Genomic DNA, 19,932 nt, shown 5'->3' with positions numbered 1-19,932 from the left:
ATTTAACTTTCCAAGGAAGATATTACATGACTATCACTGTGATTATAAATATAACTGTGCAGTTACAGTAAAATAAACTTCTTCACTGCATGCCATTTCCTATGCCTGGTAATTCACTCCCACTCCTGGGATGTCATTGCTATCTTGGCTCACAGGTGCGGCCCCTTACCGAAGCCTTCCCGCCTGGCTATACTTTACACCACCAGCCCTGCCAAAGCTGTTGTGGTGGTGGTGTGGCTCTTATCACCAAATCACACCTTGGTCTCTCTCCCTACTCTTCTGGTACCTTCTCTTTTAAGCATCTCACCTTGTTCCACCTCTCTTGGCTCTCCTTTAACATTTTTCTTCCCTCCAAACCCCACCCTGAGTTCTCACCAAGGTATCCTCCTCCTTTTTCTCTTGTCCTCCCTAAACCTCTCTATTCATATAAACTCATCTACCCATATTTACGGCCATCACTTCAACTTTGACATCTTTTATGGCCTCTTTACTACCATAGTCACGTTTACATTCACAGAGTCAGAAGTGGGGATGTTCGCTGATGATTGCACAGTCTTCATTTCCATTCGCAATTCCTCAGATAATGAAGCAGCCCGTGCCCGCATGCAGCAAGACCGGGTTTCAGCTGATAAGTGGCAAGAAAATTTCATGTCACACAAGTGTCAGGCAATGACCATCTCTCACAAGAGAGAGTCTAACTATCTCTCCTTGACATTCAATGGCATTACCATCATGAAATCCCCCACCATCAACCTCCTTGGGGGTCATCATTGACCAGAAACTTAACTGGGCCAGCCACATAAATGCTGTAGCTACAAGAGCAGGTCAGAGACTGGATATTCTGCAGTGAGTGACTCACCTCCTGACTCCCCAAAGCCTTTCCACCACCTACAAGGCACAAGTCAAGTCACTCTACAGTTGCCTGGATGAATGCAGCTCCAACAACACTCAAGAAGCTCAACACCATCCAGGACAAAACAATCTGCTTGATCGGCACCCCATCCACCACCTTAAACATTCATTCCCTTCATCACCGGCGTACCGTGGCTGCAGTGTGCACCATCTACAAGATGCACTGCAGCAACTTGCCTAGGCTTCTTTGACAGCACCTCCCAAACCCGTGACCTCTACCACCTATAAAAACAAGGACAGCAGGCGCATGGGAACACCACCACCTCCAAGTTCCCCTCCAAGTCACACACCATTTTGACTTGGACATATATCACTGTTTCTTCATTGTTGCTGGGTCAAAATCCTGGAACTCCCTAACAGCACTGTGGGAGTACCTTTACCACACGGACTGCAGCAGTTCAAGAAGACGACTCACCATTACCTTCTCACGGGCAAATAGGGATGGGCAATAAATGCTGGCTTTACCAGCAACGCTCACATCCCATGAATGAATAAATAAATAAAAAAAATACGAGGTCAACTCCAACCCCTTCCTTGTATCCCTCAGCACCTATAACCCAAAACCCCTTCCAACCCCTTCTACGTCTGTCCCAGGAAGAAAACTCTTGCAATTGCACATTCAAGCTGTTAACTGTATGGGTTTTGGCTTTCCATTTGTTATGATACTTCTACAGCGGTTCATCTGCTCAACCAGGCCCTCACCTCCGCTCTTGTCCCCAGTAAAAAAATGTACTCTCTCCCATCCTGGTCATTCCCTGGTATGACCCACTTCTTCGCTCTCTCAAGTCCAAGGGGTGGATCATATCTGGCACTCAACTGGTTTATCAATCCATCACGATATCTGGCCACATCAAGTGCAATTGGGCCTTACTCTCCTCTGCTAAAGCCACCCACTACTTGGGATCATCTTGGAGAACAAAGATAGCTCTGGCTTCTCCTCTCCTCTGCCCCCCCACTCCCGACCTTTACCTCCAACAACAAATGCGAGAAGCTCCTGGACAACTTTGTCACTTGCAATGCTGGGGCCAACTGTCATAGGAATAGAAGTAGGCCATTCAGCCCTTTGAGCCTGTTCCATGATTCAATTAGACCAGTCAATTCCATGCTGACTGCTCCTGGTTGCTACCACTTGATCTCCTGAATCAGGTCCTTCAACAAAATGCCCATTGGCCATTCAAGGTGGTGGGTGGAATTTGCAACAAACACAGTTGCTGGGAGGCTCGTAGCCACTGGCTGACAGAGCCAACAAAGGGAATGTCAGTTCAGCTGTCCTTGTCTCCAGTATTAACATAGAGGATCTGTCGCTTTCTCTAATTCCTCAAGTCAGTGCCTATGGTTGGGTAGATTACTGGAAATGATTGATTGAGGAACCCGTTGGGTGGGCGATATTACAGTTTATTTGAGTTGATTAGTTTGACCAAATAAAGAAATGGATGTGAAAATGGATTTGCAGAATGAATTGGCTCTACTTATTGTTTAATACCAACATCTGCATACACAGTAGCTGGCTCCTTGCCAATTGACTGCCAATTTCTTGTCAGTTGGCAGGGAGCCAGCTACTGTGTAGTCAGATATAGCTAGCTGAAGAATGTTTACCTGATACAGAAGCAGGCATTGGTTACATGCACATTTTAAAGTTCTTTCATGCTTTCAATGGAATAAAATAAATTACTGTTCACTTCTAGATTCAGAGTGATAAAACTTGTAGACATGTATAAACAAATATACATTTTTCTTGGGATATGGGTATCACTAGCAAGGCCAGCATTCATTGCCCATTCTTAGTTGCCCTTGAAATGATGGTGGTGGGCCTTCTTCTTGAACCAGTGGAGTCCATGTGGAGAAGGACCGCCCACAAAGCTGTTAGGTAACAAATTCCAGGATTTTGACTCAGTGATGATGAAGGAACGGCGATATATGTCTAAGTCGGAAGCACAGTACTTTCAAAATGTTTTTGTAGAATCAGACTTTAACAATTCACCAGTCTTCTGGAACAGTCACAACTTATGTTCCTGTGGGTTTGGTCACTAATTGGTACTAAATTGACAGTCGTGCTCAGAATCCCCACAGGATGAACTTGTGTGGGAAATGGAAAGTGTCACACAGAGACTTGAGTTAGCGAGAGAGGCACGTTGCTGGGGAAAATTAGATGCAACTTTACTCTATATCTCACCCATGCTGTATCAGGCCTGGGAGTACTTGAGGGGGTAGAATAGAGGGAGCTTAACTCTACACTTCACTTTTGCTGTACCAGACTTGTAGTACTTGATGGGGTAGAATAGGAGTTTTATTCTATACCTTACCCATGCTGCACTGGACCAGGGTGTACATTATGGGGAGCACCTGAGCTTTGATCTGCATCTCACTCGTGCCATACCTGGCCTGGGAGTACTCAATGCTAACATTAGAATCCCAAAATTAGAAACATGTTCTATTCCTTGGTGCCAAGATCCCTCGTTAATTAACCACCAAAAATAATTAAATGAAAGAGAAATAAGTCCATGTATTTGCAGAAACCACCAACTGAATCCGTTTGGGGTCTCATATCTGGAGATGTTAATAAAAAGTGTCTCTGAGGACCTGCTGTTCAAAATAACTCAAGATGCGTATCTTTGACTGGAGGTTACGTCTCTCTGGGTCAGTGCATTCCAAACATTATCGAATATAAAGTGGAATCAAAATGGTGACATTTTATTTTAAAATTGGAAATATGACAAGAAGAAATCAGACATAAAAAAAATAAAAATGACTGGAAAACTGAAATGAAAACAGAACATGTGCAGCAGAGTGTGACCTTTCATCAGAGGTGCCTCTTGATCAGTTCTCATGAAAAGTTATACCTCAAGAGTTGATCTGCCTTTGTTTTTCAGATGTTGACTAACTTCCCTATCAGTTTCCTCATTTTCTGTAAGTGCTCAGCCATGTTGGTGTATGGTGACTAAGCAGATTTTCTTCACATGTTACTCTAGATAATCAGTGTTGTCAGGCTTTTCTGCTTGAACCAAATCCTGACCTCACCGAACGTCAACACATGTGCACATTACAACAGGGACCAACCGATAGCTATCAGTAATGGATAACATTTCTATCCCAAGCACCCCTACTGCTGCCAAGTTAACTCAGCACAGACAGGGAATTGATCCTGGCGCTTCCCTTGTCTGTATGGCTCAGTCCGCATCATAGAATCTTACAGCACAGAAGGAGGCCATTCAGCCCATCATGCCTCTGCCGGTTCTTTGAAAGAGCTAACCAATTAGTCCCACCCACCTGCTCTTTCCCCGTTGCCCTGCAACATTTTCCTTTTCAAGTAGAGATCCACCTCAAGAATTAGATTTTTAAAATAAAAATGTTTCATAATGATCTGGGACCACAGTAGTACTATACTGTACCACCTTTTGAAAGTTACTATTGAATCTGTTTCCACCACCCATTAAGGCAGTGCATCCCAGATGGTAATAACTTGCTGCATTAAAAAATAGTCCTCATGCCTCCAACTGTCTCCTCTCTGCTTCTTTTGTCAATTATCTCAAATCTGTGTCCTCTGGTTACTGACCCTCCTGACACTTGGCGCATTTACTCTGGTAGGCTACGCCACATCAGCTTTTCATTTTGATCACATCATGCGGCAAGGTGACAGAACTTTAAAACAAAAGGGAAAGCAGCTGCTGAAAGCTGAGTGTTTTTAATCAAAGATTGCAATCTCCTTAATTAAATGCGTAATTTCTTGTTCCTGATGATAATCAGTGAATATAAATATTTTGGCTTGCAATCAATGGTAAACACACTACCGCGGTCCCAGATCATTATGAACCATTTAATTTTATTTTAAAAATCTAATTCTTGAGGGAAAATTTTAGATTCAAATAGAAAGAGCAGAATAGGAAGGTTGTATTTATAAGGTGATTCTATAATTAGGGAGATAGCGGTTATCCTCTAATTTTGTTTGGCCCTGCACGGCCCCTTTAATGGGGCTGCACAGGCCATTCAGAATACCACGCATGTGCGGTTTTTGTACTGAAAAGCTGGCAAGCTGGCTGCACGTGTTCCCTGGAGGGAACATTGCTCTGCAGTCGTGATCAAGCATCCATAAGGGTGTGTTGCCTAGGTAAGGGATATCTCAAAATGGTTTGAAAGGAAATTTGAAGGGGAGGGGGAAGAACCAGTTATCATGATCCATGTGGGATAGGAAAGAACAGGGAGGAGGTCCTGCTAAGGTCAGGAGCTAGGTGCTAAATTTAAAAGCAGGTCCTCGAGGACAGTAATCTGTGGCACAACTTTAAGCTAATCATAGGAACATAGGAGCAGGTCTTTCAGCCCATTGAGCCTGTTCTGTCATTCAATTAGATATTAGCTGCTCATTAAACACTCATGATTTACCTTTCCAGACAATGGAAAAGAAAATTTGGAGAGTTGTGTAATGGCCGTCTGATCCAATGTCATCTGTTTTACACCATAGTTGAAAATTAAAATTACCCCCATAGCTTCTGTATCTACCCTATTGGATCTTTTCATCATTTTAAGGATCTCGATTAGATCACCCCTCACTCCTAAATGACCTAGCTCTAATTTTAAGATTGTGCCCCCTTGTTCTGGATTCCCCCACTATAGGAAATAGTTTGTCTGTATCTATCTTATTGAATCCCTTTATAATTTTAAAGACCTGTATTAGATCAGCCCTCAGCCTTCTAAACTCAAGGGATTACAAGCCACGTTCATGCAACATGTCCTCATAATTTTACCTTTTATGCCCAGGTATCATTCTGGTGAATCTGCGCTGTACCCAATGGCCCAGTAATTCTGGGCACAACGCGTGAGTATGGACGGGGTACTCACGCGTGTGCCCGGAGGAATTGCCAGTTTTCAGCATGCACAGCGCATGCGCTGAAAACCGGCATTTCCTGTCCTCTGACCCAAGGGGTTAAGAGGCAGAGCGCGCGCGACTGCACAGGCAGCGCGTGCGCAGTGAAATTCCTTTTTTTTTTCAGTGTTGCGCGCGTGTAAAGGCCTCTGGTCTTTACGCGTGGAAAAACCAGACGTAAGTATTTAGTTTTTCAGGTAAGTGGGCTTTTAGTACAATGTAGAATTTTTTTTCCCACAGGTTTGTTATTTTTAAAGAATTTACAGTAAGGTAAGTTTAGTTTTAGAACCTATTTTTTAAAAATTTATTTTTTTCAAAAAATTGATTAATTGTTTAAAACATTTTAAAAAACTTATTTATAGTTAATATAATCAGTGGGATGTTTTTTAAAATTTTATTTAAAGTTAAGGTAGTGTTTTGGCAGCCCATACTTTTCATGAGTTTGACAGCTCTTACTGTCAAACTCATGAATGAGTTTCCCCTCCCCTGATTGGCTGCACAGTGCTCACCTGATCCCAGCCGGCACATCGCACTAACTACGCCGCTGGATCAGGTAAGCACAGCACGCCGGCAGCTGAACCGGGCCTGTGACAGGAAATGCAAGCAGGCCCGGGCTTCAGATATCGACGCGCAGGGTGAGTGCACATCGGTGGCTTGCACGCGCGGCAAGCCCCCGATCCTAATTTCAGGGCCATGATATATTTCCTGTGGTTTAGACACAGTACTCCAGATGGGGGTCTGACCAAGGCTAGGTACAACTGAAGCATCACTTCCTCACTTTTGTATACCAACCCCTTGAGATAAAGATCAACATTTCATTAGCGTTTTTGATTAGGACAGTGTTCTTTTACCCATTCTGCTGCCCAGTCCCTTTGTATGGTGTTTTTCCTGGGTAGTGTTTTCATTGCACGTACAACTTCACTATTAAGTGAAAACACACCAAGGGTCAGTAAAGTAATAGAAAGTGAATTTCTTCAGGGCTTCTGCTGCTCCACCATGTAATTTTAGCAGAAGTTTGGCAGAAAACCCATTTACTTACTCTTTGGCAGCGATCCTGCTAGTGAGACTCTCTGTTTAGGAGGAATCCTGTTGGTGAGATTCCCATCTTCACAGGGATCCTGCTAGTGAGACTCTCCATTTAGGAGGAATCTTGTAGCTGGGGTTCCCTGGGGCGTCTCAACAGGACTCATCAGGGCCTGCTCCATGAAAACTGGCATTAAGGCTTGGCCCTGGACCTCTGCTGCCTGTTGGGTCCAAGGAGGTCCCAGGGCAGGCCAATGAGTGCCTTTTAATTTCCTCTCTCTTCTTACGCCAATGAATATAAAAGGTGAAACAACAACAGAAGATGCTGGAAACACTCAGCAGGTCAGGCAGCATCTGTAGAGAGAGAAACAGAGTTAACGGGCTGGAGTTTAATAGCCCTGAGGAGGCGGGTTGGCAGCGTAAATCAGAAAAAATGGCTTCAGACACCCAACCCGCCTCCATCCCGCCCCCACCCAATTTTCGTGAGTGTCGGGTCAGCTGCTCCCAAACTGACCCGACTGGAACCAGTGGGACAAGTAGTTAAGGCAGTTAAGAGCCTGTTAACTGCCTTGCTAATCCTATTTTGATAGTGGTTTCCCATTTTCGTGCTTCTGCCTCCTGTTTCCCGTCTTGTCAGAAACAGGTCAGGTTCAAGGAGACGAGTTGATGGAGGATGTGATTTGTAGTCATTGGTGCCGCACTTTAAAAGCGCTCCTGTAACATGGCTGACATTTAAAAGCAACAACTTAGTTGTTGGAGGTTTGGGATAAGATTTTGCAAATCTACTGACCTTGTAACTGTTCAAGCTGCAGTGTGACCTGATTGGAATAATTTCAGGCCACTTCGACTGTGCGCTTGCAAGCTTCTTGCCTCAAATGAAATCTATAGCAGCGGGATGGGAACCATTTATATCCTCTCATGCTGGTCGTCAGATTTGGAGGAAGAGCAGCTGCGGCAGCACCACAACCAGCCACAACAGCAGCACCAGCACCAGGAGCGCCAACCTCCTCCTCACCCACCTGATAATGCACAGGGCGGAGGGCCTCAGTGCAGGGCTGCACCGCGCCGCAGGAGATACCCCCAACACAGGGTTTACAGGCAGAGGATCAGCTTCCTCAGCATGACTGAGCAGCAGTGCCAAAGGAGGCTGAGACTTTCGAGAGATGTAGTCGCTGACATCTGCGCAATGCTGCACCAACACCTGGAGCCCAGAGAAGCTTGTGGACCTTCCTTACCAGTTGCTGTCAAATTCACCACCGTACTCAACTTCTTTGCTTTGGCTCCTTCCAGGGATCAGCTGCAGACATCAGCGGCACCTCCCAGTTGGCCGCACACCCCTGCACCATGCAGGTCACCGATGCTCTCTTTGCAAAGGCACACAATTACATCCACTTCTCCACGGATGCCCAAGTGTGATGGCACGTGCGGTTGGCATTGCCAGTATAGCAGGCTTGCCAATGGTGCAGGGCATCATAGACTGCACACAGTAGCCATTAGGGCCCCCTATCACAACCCAGCTGTATTTGTCAACTGCAAGGGATTCCACTCCCTGAACGTCCAGCTGGTGCGTAACCACAGGAAGATCATCATGCATTTTGCGCAAAGTACCCTGGCAGTTTCCATGACTCCTTCATCCTGCGCCAGTCTACTGTGCCTCAGCTCTTCCATCTGCCAAACCAACTTTCAGGATGGCTTCTTGGCGACAAGGGCTATCCCCTGAAAAAGTGGCTTATGACACCGATGAGGAGGCCATCAAACGATGCTGAGGAGCGGCACAATGTGAGTCACATATCCACCAGAAGCATCATCGAGCAAACCATCGGCTTGCTCAAACTGCGCTTCCGATGCCTGGAGAGATCTGGAGGAGCCTTGCAGTATGCACCAGCCAGGGTGTCCAGAATCGTCGTGGTCTGCTGTGCCCTGCACAACATCGCACAGCAGCGCGGTTTAGTACTGCCGGATGAACAAGCGGCTCAGCACACAGCCTCCTCGGAGGAAGAGGATGAGGATGAGGACGAGGAGGATGCGGAGCAATGCTTTGCGGGGCCGGATGTGGCCAATCCAGCAGCAGGCGACCACATTGCTGGCCGTCAGGCAAGGGATGCACTCATCCATGCCAGATTCACGTAAGCTTACACTTCAACCACAGGTAGCTGGCACATGGAGATGAATATAAGTCCGACATTCTCAAAACCCCAGGAATCATCTGTCCAATAAATGCTGGTTTGCGCTCAGTGTCACCACCAACATTCTACATGGCATTCACCCTGAGCCCTCACTCTTGAACTTCCATTTCCCAGAACACAGAGGCCACACTTTAGGTAACCTCAGCAAATCATTAAACCTTTTTCGACACTGACCCCATGGGCGTCTGCACACAGACCTCGAACTCACCTCCTCAGCAATTTGCAGCTAAACTGCCTTGGTTTGCTGAGGAGGCCTCCTCCTTCCATTTCCAGGGAAGAGGACCTCCTGATGTCCTCTAACTCCCTCAACAGGAGCATGGAGGGAGCCCTCATTGAACCTGGGTGCAGCCTTAGTTTTTGGGGCTGCTATTCCTGCAGCAGCCAGCATCTTTAAGAGGAAAAACCTATTGCTTTTGCGAAGGGGACATGGCCCCTTTAAATTTTTACTCAAACAACGCGTCATCAGAGGCGAGAATCTGACATTGCCTGGAGGGACTCGCACATCGGCCGTAATGAGGCCAATCAAGGTAAAATCGTAACTGCTGGGCGGCAGCATCCGGGAGCAGGTCCGAAAGCTGCCGAGCAGCGGGCCTGCCCTCAACTCACCTCCATTAATAAAATCACAGCCAACATTTCAGGTCGATGACCCTTCGTCAGAACTGGAGAAAGTTAGAGATGTAACAGATTTTTAAGCAAGTGCAGGGGCAGGGAAAGGGAGGAGGGGAGGAAAGAACAAAGGGAAGGTCTGTGATAGGATGGAAGGCAGGAGAGATTAAAAGACAAAAGGGATGATGGTGCAAGGCAAAAGGAGATGGTAATGGGACAAGTTAAGAAACAAAAGATGAGTCTGTGATAAAACCACCAATGAACTCCTGTACAAATGAATAACTGTCTTTAAAGCAATGTTACAGCACCTATGCCCGTTTGCTGAGTGTAAACAAGCTTTCTATAAAAACCCTGAAACAACGCGATGACGTCATCACGTTGGTCACGTGGTGCCCCGAGTGGCGGGAAACGTGATGACGTCATGACCTCAGAGGTGGGAGGTTCTGAGTTCAGACCTCGTGGAACAAGCTACTGTATAGACCTGTTTGCTGTTGCTCCTGCATGTTTTTGTTTTGTTCACCAGTTTAATTAAATTCGGTTAATTTACTGAACTGCCTCGACCTCAGCAATTTAGATAGGAATCTGTTGATTCCTACATTGGTGACCCCGAAGCTTCGCGGACGATTTTCGCGGAGGCAAGCTCGAGAACAAGATGGATGTGAACGCAGCGAGTTTGAAGCTCCCTCAATTTTGGAAACAACAGGCAGCCTCCTGGTTCGTTCAAGCGGAGGCTCAGTTCCAACTGCAAAACATAGTGCTGGATCAGACCCGTTACCTTTATGTGGCCTCTGCACTGGACAGCTCGACGGCTTCCCGCATTATCAGCCTGCTGGAGACCCCGCCCGTGGAGAACAAGTACGAAACGCTCAAGGCACGCCTCATGCAAGTATTCGGTCTCACAAAGGCGGAGCGCGCACAACGCTTACTTGCACTCCCTGGGTTAGGCGATGCTAAGCCTTCCGAGTTGATGAGCCACATGCTCACCCTCCTCGGGTCTGAGCTGCAGTGTTTTATATTTCGTGAACTGTTCCTGAGCCAGCTCCCTGAGCAGGTACAAGCAGCCCTGGCCAGGTCGACGGCTACGGACGGTGTGGCGCTCGCGGCAGAAGCCGACACCATTTACGTGGTGATGCAACAGTATTGCGCCACCTCGACGCACCCCGCCACCAAGAACCCCGCCTCAGCACCTCCACAGACCGGCCTTTGCTACTACCACGCCCGTTTCGGTCAGAAAGCCAGATGCTGCCGACCCCCGTGTAAATTTGTGCCGCCAGCACCGAGAAAGCAGCAACACCGATTGCGCGACTGGAAGGGAAGCCCCGAGGTCGGTTTCGCCTCCACAATGACAGTTGGTGATTCCGGGAAATTGTTGTACATCACCGACTCCATTTCGGGCCGGCGTTTCTTATGCGACACGGGCGCTCAGTGCAGCATCCTCCCCGCTTCGGTTCTTGACGTCCGATCTGGGCGGCGCGGTCCTCCACTACAGGCCGCCAATGGCAGTGCCATCCGTACGTACGGGAAGTGGCGTATCCGATTGTGTCTCGGCGGCCAACTCTTCCACTGGGAGTTTATCACCGCCACGATACCACTGGCAATCCTCGGTGCCGATTTTTTCTGCACGCATGACCTACTGGTCGAAGTACGTAATCGCCGCCTGATCCATGCCGCCTCACGAGCCCCCATCCCCTGTTTTCGGGGCTCCGGCGCGACCCACGCGGTTGCCCGCACCGAGTCGCCGCCCGACGAGTTCACTCGCCTGCTCAAGGAATTTCCGGAGCTCGCTTGACCCACTTTCTGTGCGACGACCGCCAAACACGGTGTTGAACACCACATCGCGACGACCGCCCCCCCGGTTTACGCCCGGGCTCGGCGATTAGAGGCCAGTAAACTCGAGGCCGCGAAGGCGGAATTCGCCACTATGGAGCGGTTGGGCATCGTTCGCCGATCTGATAGTCCCTGGTCGTCTCCGCTACACATCGTGCCAAAGCCCGGTGGTGGGTGGCGGCCCTGTGGTGATTATCGGCGCCTCAATGAGGTCACAACTCCAGACCGGTACCCAATACCGTATATTCAAGATTTTACCGCCCATTTGGCCGGCACGTCGTGGTTCTCCAAGATCGACCTCGTCTGCGGATACCACCAGGTGCCCGTCCACCCTCAGGACGTCCAGAAAATGGCGGTCATTACCCCATTTGACCTTTTTGAATTTTTACGGATGCCTTTCGGGCTTAAAAATGCGGCGCAGGCGTTCCAACGCCTCATGGATTTGGTGCTCCGGGATCTCAAATTCCTTTTCGTATACCTCGATGACATCCTCGTCACCAGCGCGTCAAAGGAAGAACACCTACATCACCTGCGCGTCCTTTTCCGCCGTCTCCAGGAGCATGGCCTTATAGTTAACCCAAACAAGTGCCAATTTGGACTGAGGCAGATCGATTTTCTGAGCCACCGCATCACCGCGGAAGGGGCACTGCCACTCAGGGCGAAACTGGCAGCTGTCGCGGCGTTCCCATGGCCACAATCCGTCAAGGCGCTCCAAGAATTCCTCGGCATGGTAAACTTTTACCATCGCTTTGTCCCCCGGGCCGCCCAGCTCATGCGGCCGCTCTACGAGGCACTCCGAGGGAAACCGGGGAAAGAACCGGTGATCTGGTCGTCGGTCATGGACCGCGCATTTGGGGACACGAAGGAGGCCCTCGCCAATGCGACGATATTAGCGCACCCGCTGCCCAGCACCACCATCGTGCTCACGACAGATGCGTCGGACTACGCCGTCGTCGCCGTGCAAGAGCAATGGGTCGACAGGGCATGGCAACCGCTGGCGTTTTTTAGCCGCCAGTTACGTAGTAATGAACGTAGCTATAGCACATTTGACCGAGAGCTGTTGGCGTTGTTCCTGGGCATCCGCCACTTTCGTTTTTTATTGGAAGGACGCCAATTCGTCGCTTTCGTGGATCACAAGCCCCTGACGTTTGCCATGGCCAAGACGACTGAGCCGTGGTCGGCCCGACAGCAATGGCAACTCACTTTCATCTCCGAGTTTACCACCGACATCCGTCATGTGGCCGGCAAGGACAACATGGTTGCCGACTGCCTTTCGCGTGCGGCCGTCCAGGCCGTCCAACTGGGTCTCGACTATTCATTAATGGCGGTCGACCAAGCGGCTGACCCGGAGACGCATGCTTTCCGTTCCGATTCGTCCGGCCTGCGGCCAGTGGACGTACTTTTCCACTCAGACGGCACATCCTTGCTCTGCGATGTCTCCCTGGGAGACCCACGCCCAATCGTTCCGTCATCCTGGCACAGGAAAGTCTTCGATATCATGCACAACCTCGCCCACCCGGGTGTGCGGGCTTCACAGAAGTTGTTAGCATCCAAGTTTGTCTGGAGGGAAATGCGAAAAGATGTGCGCGACTGGGCCAACATCTGTGTCGTGTGCCAGAGAGCGAAGGTGCAGCGCCACGTTAAAGCTCCTGTCGCCGTTTTTGAGGTACCAGAGCGGCGATTCGATCATGTTCATGTCGACCTCGTGGGCCCACTACCACCGTCACAAGGGTTCATGCATCTGCTGACGATCGTCAGCCGTACCACCAGATGGCCGGAGGCCATTCCATTGACGTCCACCACCTCCGCGGACGTCGCCCGGGCTTTTCTTTCATCCTGGGTTGCCCGTTTCGGTGTGCCGTCGGACATTTCATCGGACTGCGGGCCACAGTTCTCCTCTGCTTTGTGGAACGCCGTGGCTTCAGAATTGGGCACCAAGCTCCATCGCACCACGGCTTATCACCCGCAGGCCAATGGGTTATGCGAACGCTTCCATCGTTCTCTGAAGGCATCGCTGCGGACTACCCTCCAAGGGACTGCGTGGATGGATAAGTTGCCATGGGTAATGCTCGGGTTTCGCACGGCGCCTAAAGAGGACCTGCAGGCGTCGGCCACCGAACTGGTCTACGGCCAGCCGCTCAGGGTCCCCGGCGAGTTTCTCCCATCGCCGACGCGTCCGTGGTCCGCCACTGAACAACTGGAGGTTCACCGAGCCGCGGCGCACGCTTTCCGGCCCATTCCGACTTCACAGCATGGACTGCCTGCGTCACATGTTCCGCCAACGCTCACGAGGGCTAAATTCGTTTTTGTACGGCACGATGCCCACCGTAGTCCCCTCATGCCTCCATACACGGGCCCCTTCCGGGTACTGAAGGCGGGCGCTAAGAGTTTTCTGGTAGACGTCGGCGGGACGCCCGACTACATTTTCGTGGACCGCCTCAAGGCTGCACACCTGGACCTCGGCCAGCCAGTCGAAACAGCGCAGCCGCTGCGTCGTGGGCGACCGCCCGCGGCCGCTACGCCTGGCCCATCGGCCCCGCGGCCCAGCTCCTCTCCTGCACCATCCATTCCTCTCCAGGAATATCGGAGTCGCTCTGACAGGATTGTCCGACCTCCTCTGCGATTGACTTTGATGATTAACGACACTTCTGGGGGGGCGCATGTGGTAAAACCACCAATGAACTCCTGTACAAATGAATAACTGTCTTTAAAGCAATGTTACAGCACCTATGTCCGTTTGCTGAGTGTAAACAAGCTTTCTATAAAAACCCTGAAACAACGCGATGACGTCATCACGTTGGTCACGTGGTGCCCCGAGTGGCGGGAAACGTGATGACGTCATGACGTCAGAGGTGGGAGGTTCTGAGTTCAGACCTCGTGGAACAAGCTACTGTATAGACCTGTTTGCTGTTGCTCCTGCATGTTTTTGTTTTGTTCACCAGTTTAATTAAATTCGGTTAATTTACTGAACTGACTCGACCTCAGTGATTTACATAGGAATCCGTTGATTCCTACAAGTCTAGATGAGGTGTAAATGGCAATGGCAGAATCATAAACAGCTGCCATGAGAGAGAAAAAAGAAAACACAGGGGCCAAGGTTAAGGCCTGAAATTGTTGAACTCGATGTTGAGTACAGAAGGCTGTAAAGTCCCTAATCAAAAGATGAAGAGCTGTTCCTCGAGCTTATGTTGAGCTTCGTTGGAACAGTGTAAGAGGCCGAGGATGGAGAGATAAGAGTTGGAGTGGAGCGGAGAATTAAAGTGGAAGCTCGGGGTCACCCTTACAGACTGAACGGAGGTGTTCTGCAAAGTGGTCACCCAATCTGCGTTTGGTCTCCGCAATGTAGAGGAGACCGCATCGTGAGCAGCGAATACAGTATGCTAGATTGCGAGAAGTACAAGTAAATCGCTGTTTCACCTGGAAGGAGTATTTGGGGCCCTGGACAGTGGGAATGGAGGAAGTAAAATGGCAGGTGTTGCATCTCCTGCCCTTTGACCTCCATTTTGCTATAATATAAAAGGTGAAACGGTTTCCACTGGCTGGAGGGTCAGTAATCAGAGGACACAGGTTTAAAATCATTGGCAAAAGAACCAGAGGGGAGATGAGGAGACATTTCCTTACACAGCGAGTTGTTATAATCTGGAATGCACTGCCTAAAAGGGTGGTGAAAGCAGATTCAATAGTAACTTTGAAAAGGGAATTGGATATAAACTTAAAAAGGAAAAATTGGCAGGGCTATGGGGAAAAAGCAATTAGTGGGACTAATTGGATAGCTCTTTCAAAGAGGCGGCACGGGCACGCTGGAACAAATGGATTCCTTCTGTGCTGTATAATTCCATAATAACTGCAACGACTTGTAAATATTAACAATTTCATTTGTTTTTAATCTGTAGAAAATGCTCTGCTGGGGGAGAGGCTGATTGAACGTTTCACTGAACTGATTAACAGTGGAAACTACCACCTCACTCTGGATTCCAAGCAGTTTCCAGCAGAGGTCTTCACCGATTTCCCCACGGACCAAGGCCACGACTTCTCGCCCTCTGTTCACCTCGGATGCAGTGATGGCTACAGAAGGTTTTCAGCCACTCAGACAGATGGCCGTGATGCTAGTGGGTGCAGTAAGTGTTAATGCCATTTTAATTAATTCCTTGCAGGAACTAAATATCCCAGTAGGTAAGGAATTTTCAACAGGGGAATGGAACATAGGAACATAGGAATGGGTGGCATCTTAATTCTACAGTGACATATGAACTCTACACGCTTTCATAAGAACATAAGAGTTAGGAGCAAGAGTAGGCCACACGGCCCTTCGAGCCTGCTCCGTCATTCAATAAGATCATGGCTGATCTTTTACCTCAACTCCACAACCCGCCCGATCCCCATATCCCTTGATTTCCCTAGAGTTCCTTTTACCTTTGGCTCTTGGGTTCAAATCCAACCCAATCTCTTCTCTCTGTCAATTGTGTGGGACCCTGGTGGAATGACAAATGAAATCATGGAATAAGAAATGATCATCTTGCCCTCTGACAGGTCCAGTACAATTGACCGTTGTCACGGTCTTTATATGAGAGAAAGTTCTACATAAAATCTTTCTGATCCCCCAAGTCAATGAAATATATTCATCTATCCTCACATCTTTGCTATTTTGTCCTAGCCTGCTCCCCTATTCAGTCCCAGTAGTGTAGGAATAGGAAAGTGCAGCATTGGAAAAGCATCTGCATCTGCAGCCCATTTGGCTGGTCTCAAAAACTAATGATACTCAATAACCCCACTCCCTCAAATAGATATCCAATTCGCCCCTAAAATTTTGCATACTGTAGAGTTTAGTTTATTCCCCCTTCCAAGCACAAATGGGGCAAAAATAGCCTCAGTGAGCTCCGTCTGAGGGAACCTGAGTCCCCCACTACTTGTAGATTTATGCTATTAACAAAGACCAGCCACACCCCTGGTGCAGGTATGCCCCCGAGAAGTGGCTGAGTAAAGTGGACTGCGCTGGCTATATGGCCTTCTGTCTGTTGTAGAAAAGTAACCCCAGAAGGCCTCCAGCCTCACTGATACTCCTTGCTCTACCTAAAAAAAAACACTTACCTGTTCACAGGCAGGAGGGGGTTGCCCTGAAGGTCCACTTGTAATGGATGAGCTGACTCTATGTAAGCTAGTTAAATCTAAACTCTCTGTGCACCTTGCTTCTTTTAAGCTTTGACCCATATCCCCTTGTTCTAGGGTTGTGGCATTAGGAACATAGGAACATAAGAACAGGAGTAGGCCATTCAGCCCCTCGAGCCTGTTCCTCCATTCAATGAGATCATGGCTGATCTGTGACCTGACTCCATATACCCGCCTTTGGCCCATATCTCTTAATAGCTTTAGTTAACAAAAAGCTATCAATCTCAGATTTAAAATTAACAATTGATCTAGCATCAATTGCCGTTTGCGGAAGAGAGTTCCAAACTTCTACCACCCATTGTGTGGAGAAATGTTTCCTAATTTCTGGCTCTAATTTTTAGACTAGAATCCCCAACCAGTGGAAATAGTTTCTCTCTCTCTGCCCTATCTGTTCCCCTTAATATCTGGAAAACGTCGATCAGATCACCCCTTAACCATCTAAATTCTAGGGAATACAACCCTAATTTGTGTAATCTCTCCTCATAACTTAACCCTTGAAGTCCGGGTATCATTCTGGTAAACCTACGCTGCACTCCCTCCAAGGCCAATATATCCTTCCTAAGGTGTGCTGCCCAGAACTGCTCACTGTACTCCAGGTGTGGTCTAACCAGGGCTTTGTATAGCTGCAGCATAACTTCTACCCCCTTGTACTCTAGTCCTCTAGATATAACGGCCAGCATTCCATTAGCCTTTTTGATTATTTTCTGTACCTGTTCATGACATTTTAATGATCTATGTACCTGGACCCCCAAGTCTCTTTGGACCTCCACTGTTTTTAGCTTTTCACCATTTAGAAAGTACCCTGTTCTATCCTTTTTAGGCCCAAAGTGGATGACCTCACATTTGCCTACATTGAAATCCATTTGCCACAGTTTTGCCCATTCACTTAATCTATCAATATCTCTTTTTATAATTTTATGCTTTCATCTACACTGCCTACAATGCCACCTATCTTTGTGTCATCGGCAAATTTGGATATATGACTTTCTATGCCATTATCTAAGTCGTTAATAAATATTGTGAATAGTTGAGGCCCCAACACAGATCCCTGTGGGACACCACCAGTCACATCCTGCCAATCTGAGCACCTACCCATTATCCCTACTCTCTGTCTCCTGCCGCTCAGTCAATTTCCTAACCAGATCAATAATTTGTCCTCAATTCCGTGGACTTCTACCTTAGATAACAATCTCTTATGTGGGACTTTATCAAATGCCTTTTGGAAGTCCATATAAATAACATCCATAGACATTCTATGTTTCTATGTTTCTATTCCCCTGTCCACTACTTTAGTCACCTCTTCAAAAAATTCAATCAGGTTTGTCAGGCATGACATACCTTTCACAAATCCATGCTGGCTCTTTCTGATTAACTGAAAATTTTTGAGGTATTCAGTCACCCTATCCTAGCAATTTCCCGACACCAGATGTTAGGCTAATTGCTCTATAATTCCCTGATTTCCCTCTCTCGCCATTCTTAAACAGCGGAGTGACATGTACAATTTTCGAATCTAAAGGAACGGTTCCTGAATCAAGAGAACTTTGGAAGATTATAGTTAGGGCATCTGCAATGTGCCCACCTACTTCCTTTAAAACCCTGGGATAGAAACCATCTAGTCCTAGGGATTTGTTACTCTTTAGTGCCATTATTTCCTTCATTACTGTTATTTTACTTACATTAATTTTATTGAATCCCTGTCCCCAATTCAGTATCAGTTTCTTTGGGATTTCCGGCATGCTATCCTCTTCATCTATTGTAAATACTGACACAAATAATTATTCAACATGTCCGCCATTTCCTTATTATCATTGACAATATCACCGCTTTTAGTTTTTAAGGAGCCAACATTGCTCCTGACTACCCTCTTTTTCCTAATGTAATTGTAAAACAGATTATCTGGTCATTTATTTTGTTACTGTTTGTATGACCTTGCTGTGCGCATATTGGCTACCACGTTTTCTACATTACAACAATGTCTATACTTCATAGACTACTTCATTGGCCACGAAAGGCGCTACATAAATAAACATCTTTCTTTCTTATCAAGGTTCAGTTTATCTATTCCCTTAAGAATCTTGAAAACTTGAATAACATCTCCTCTTCCCCCAGAGCCTTCTCTTCTCCAGAGTAAACAGTCCCAGGCTCTTCAACCTCACTTCTTGGATCTGATGCCTCAAGACAGGGTTATTAGGAGTCTGGACAGACTCAGCCAGCTCTGAAACACAAAACCACCCCTGTATCAATACTAATTGGCATTATGTTGGCCACAGGGTGGCTGCTGTGGGAGAAATGTTACACTGGTTCAGTAGGGGATGCACTTTTCAAGTTGGGGCTGGGACAGAGTAGTTGGAACTTACACTGCATCTTTCTATAATTGGTCTTGCTGCTGACAATGAATGCTCAAATTGGAAAATGTTCACTGACACCCCTCAACTTTCACACAAAAGAAAAATTCACATTAAAAAAAAAACCTGTGCAAAGCCGGTCTCATTATAATGTACCTTTTGTTGTGAGACTCCAATGTTATAGCATTATCGTGGGCAGTCAAGAAAAATTTCCCTCTTTCAAATGGCCCCTCAGTAATAAGTCTGTTGGCAGCTGGCCTTGATCCCAGCAACCACTCCCTGATCCCAGTTGCAAAGTTGTGCCTAAGAATCCTCATGCTTTTTTCCGTGTAACACTTCCCTCCAAAAATAAAATTCCTTCCACCAGTTTCTCTGAGCTAGTGTTTTGGAAAGGAGAAATGTTCAGATGGGAACATTATCAGAAAATGTTGTATAAATTACAAATTGTTTGCCTATTTTCTCAATGTTCTCCCCTCCTCTCTTGAAGGGGAGGGCTCTTGCTGGGCTCATGGCCTACAGGTACTGGCTGCCATCCTGTATCTTACTCACATTGCTCTTTTTCACATGTCAGCCTTGATATTGAATGTTAGTAGCCTATTTGATTGTGAGGGCATCACCGCTAAACCTGATATTGCCTTCACTTGATAACCACACACAATTGTACACTGTCTAGCATGGGAGAGTGGGACCGGAGGGGGGTGAGGGTCATCCATCAGCTGGGTGGGAGAAGGAAATTATTTTTTTTCCTGTATGCTTCCTATTTCAAGCATCCAGGGTCAGGTCCTCCCAGATCAGGTACAGCCAGATGCAGAGTGAATTTCCCTGTACTCTGCCCCAACGATAAGCCTCAGCCTAGCCTCAGAAGAACACACCTTAGTACACCAGTCTGATGCTGTTTCAATTTTCCACACCAATCATCCTGATTTCCAACTACTGCCAGTTTTCTGATGTAGGCCCATTGCCACTAGCAACTGGATTAAGACTGCCCAAACCCTTACAGCCATAGGAG

The 19,932-nt window shown here is 47.6% G+C and overlaps 1 protein-coding gene across 1 annotated transcript in view; it reads left to right on the top strand.

The window, feature by feature from the left end:
* tg (thyroglobulin) overlaps nt 1-19,932 on the top strand; it is a 604,630-nt gene that overhangs the window by 67,312 nt on the left and 517,386 nt on the right. The window contains exon 17 of the mRNA XM_085993935.1: nt 15,306-15,530. Coding sequence (XP_085850061.1) covers nt 15,306-15,530 — 225 coding nt within the window. The remainder of the gene's footprint in view (nt 1-15,305; nt 15,531-19,932) is intronic.

The sequence above is a fragment of the Somniosus microcephalus genome, chromosome 7, assembly GCF_052327205.1.
Source record: "Somniosus microcephalus isolate GS21.2 chromosome 7, FLI_Smic_1.0, whole genome shotgun sequence".
In the NCBI taxonomy this organism is placed as follows: domain Eukaryota; kingdom Metazoa; phylum Chordata; class Chondrichthyes; order Squaliformes; family Somniosidae; genus Somniosus; species Somniosus microcephalus.
The sequence above is the reverse complement of the archived record's forward strand: the minus strand, read 5'-3'. Positions and strand labels throughout refer to the sequence as shown.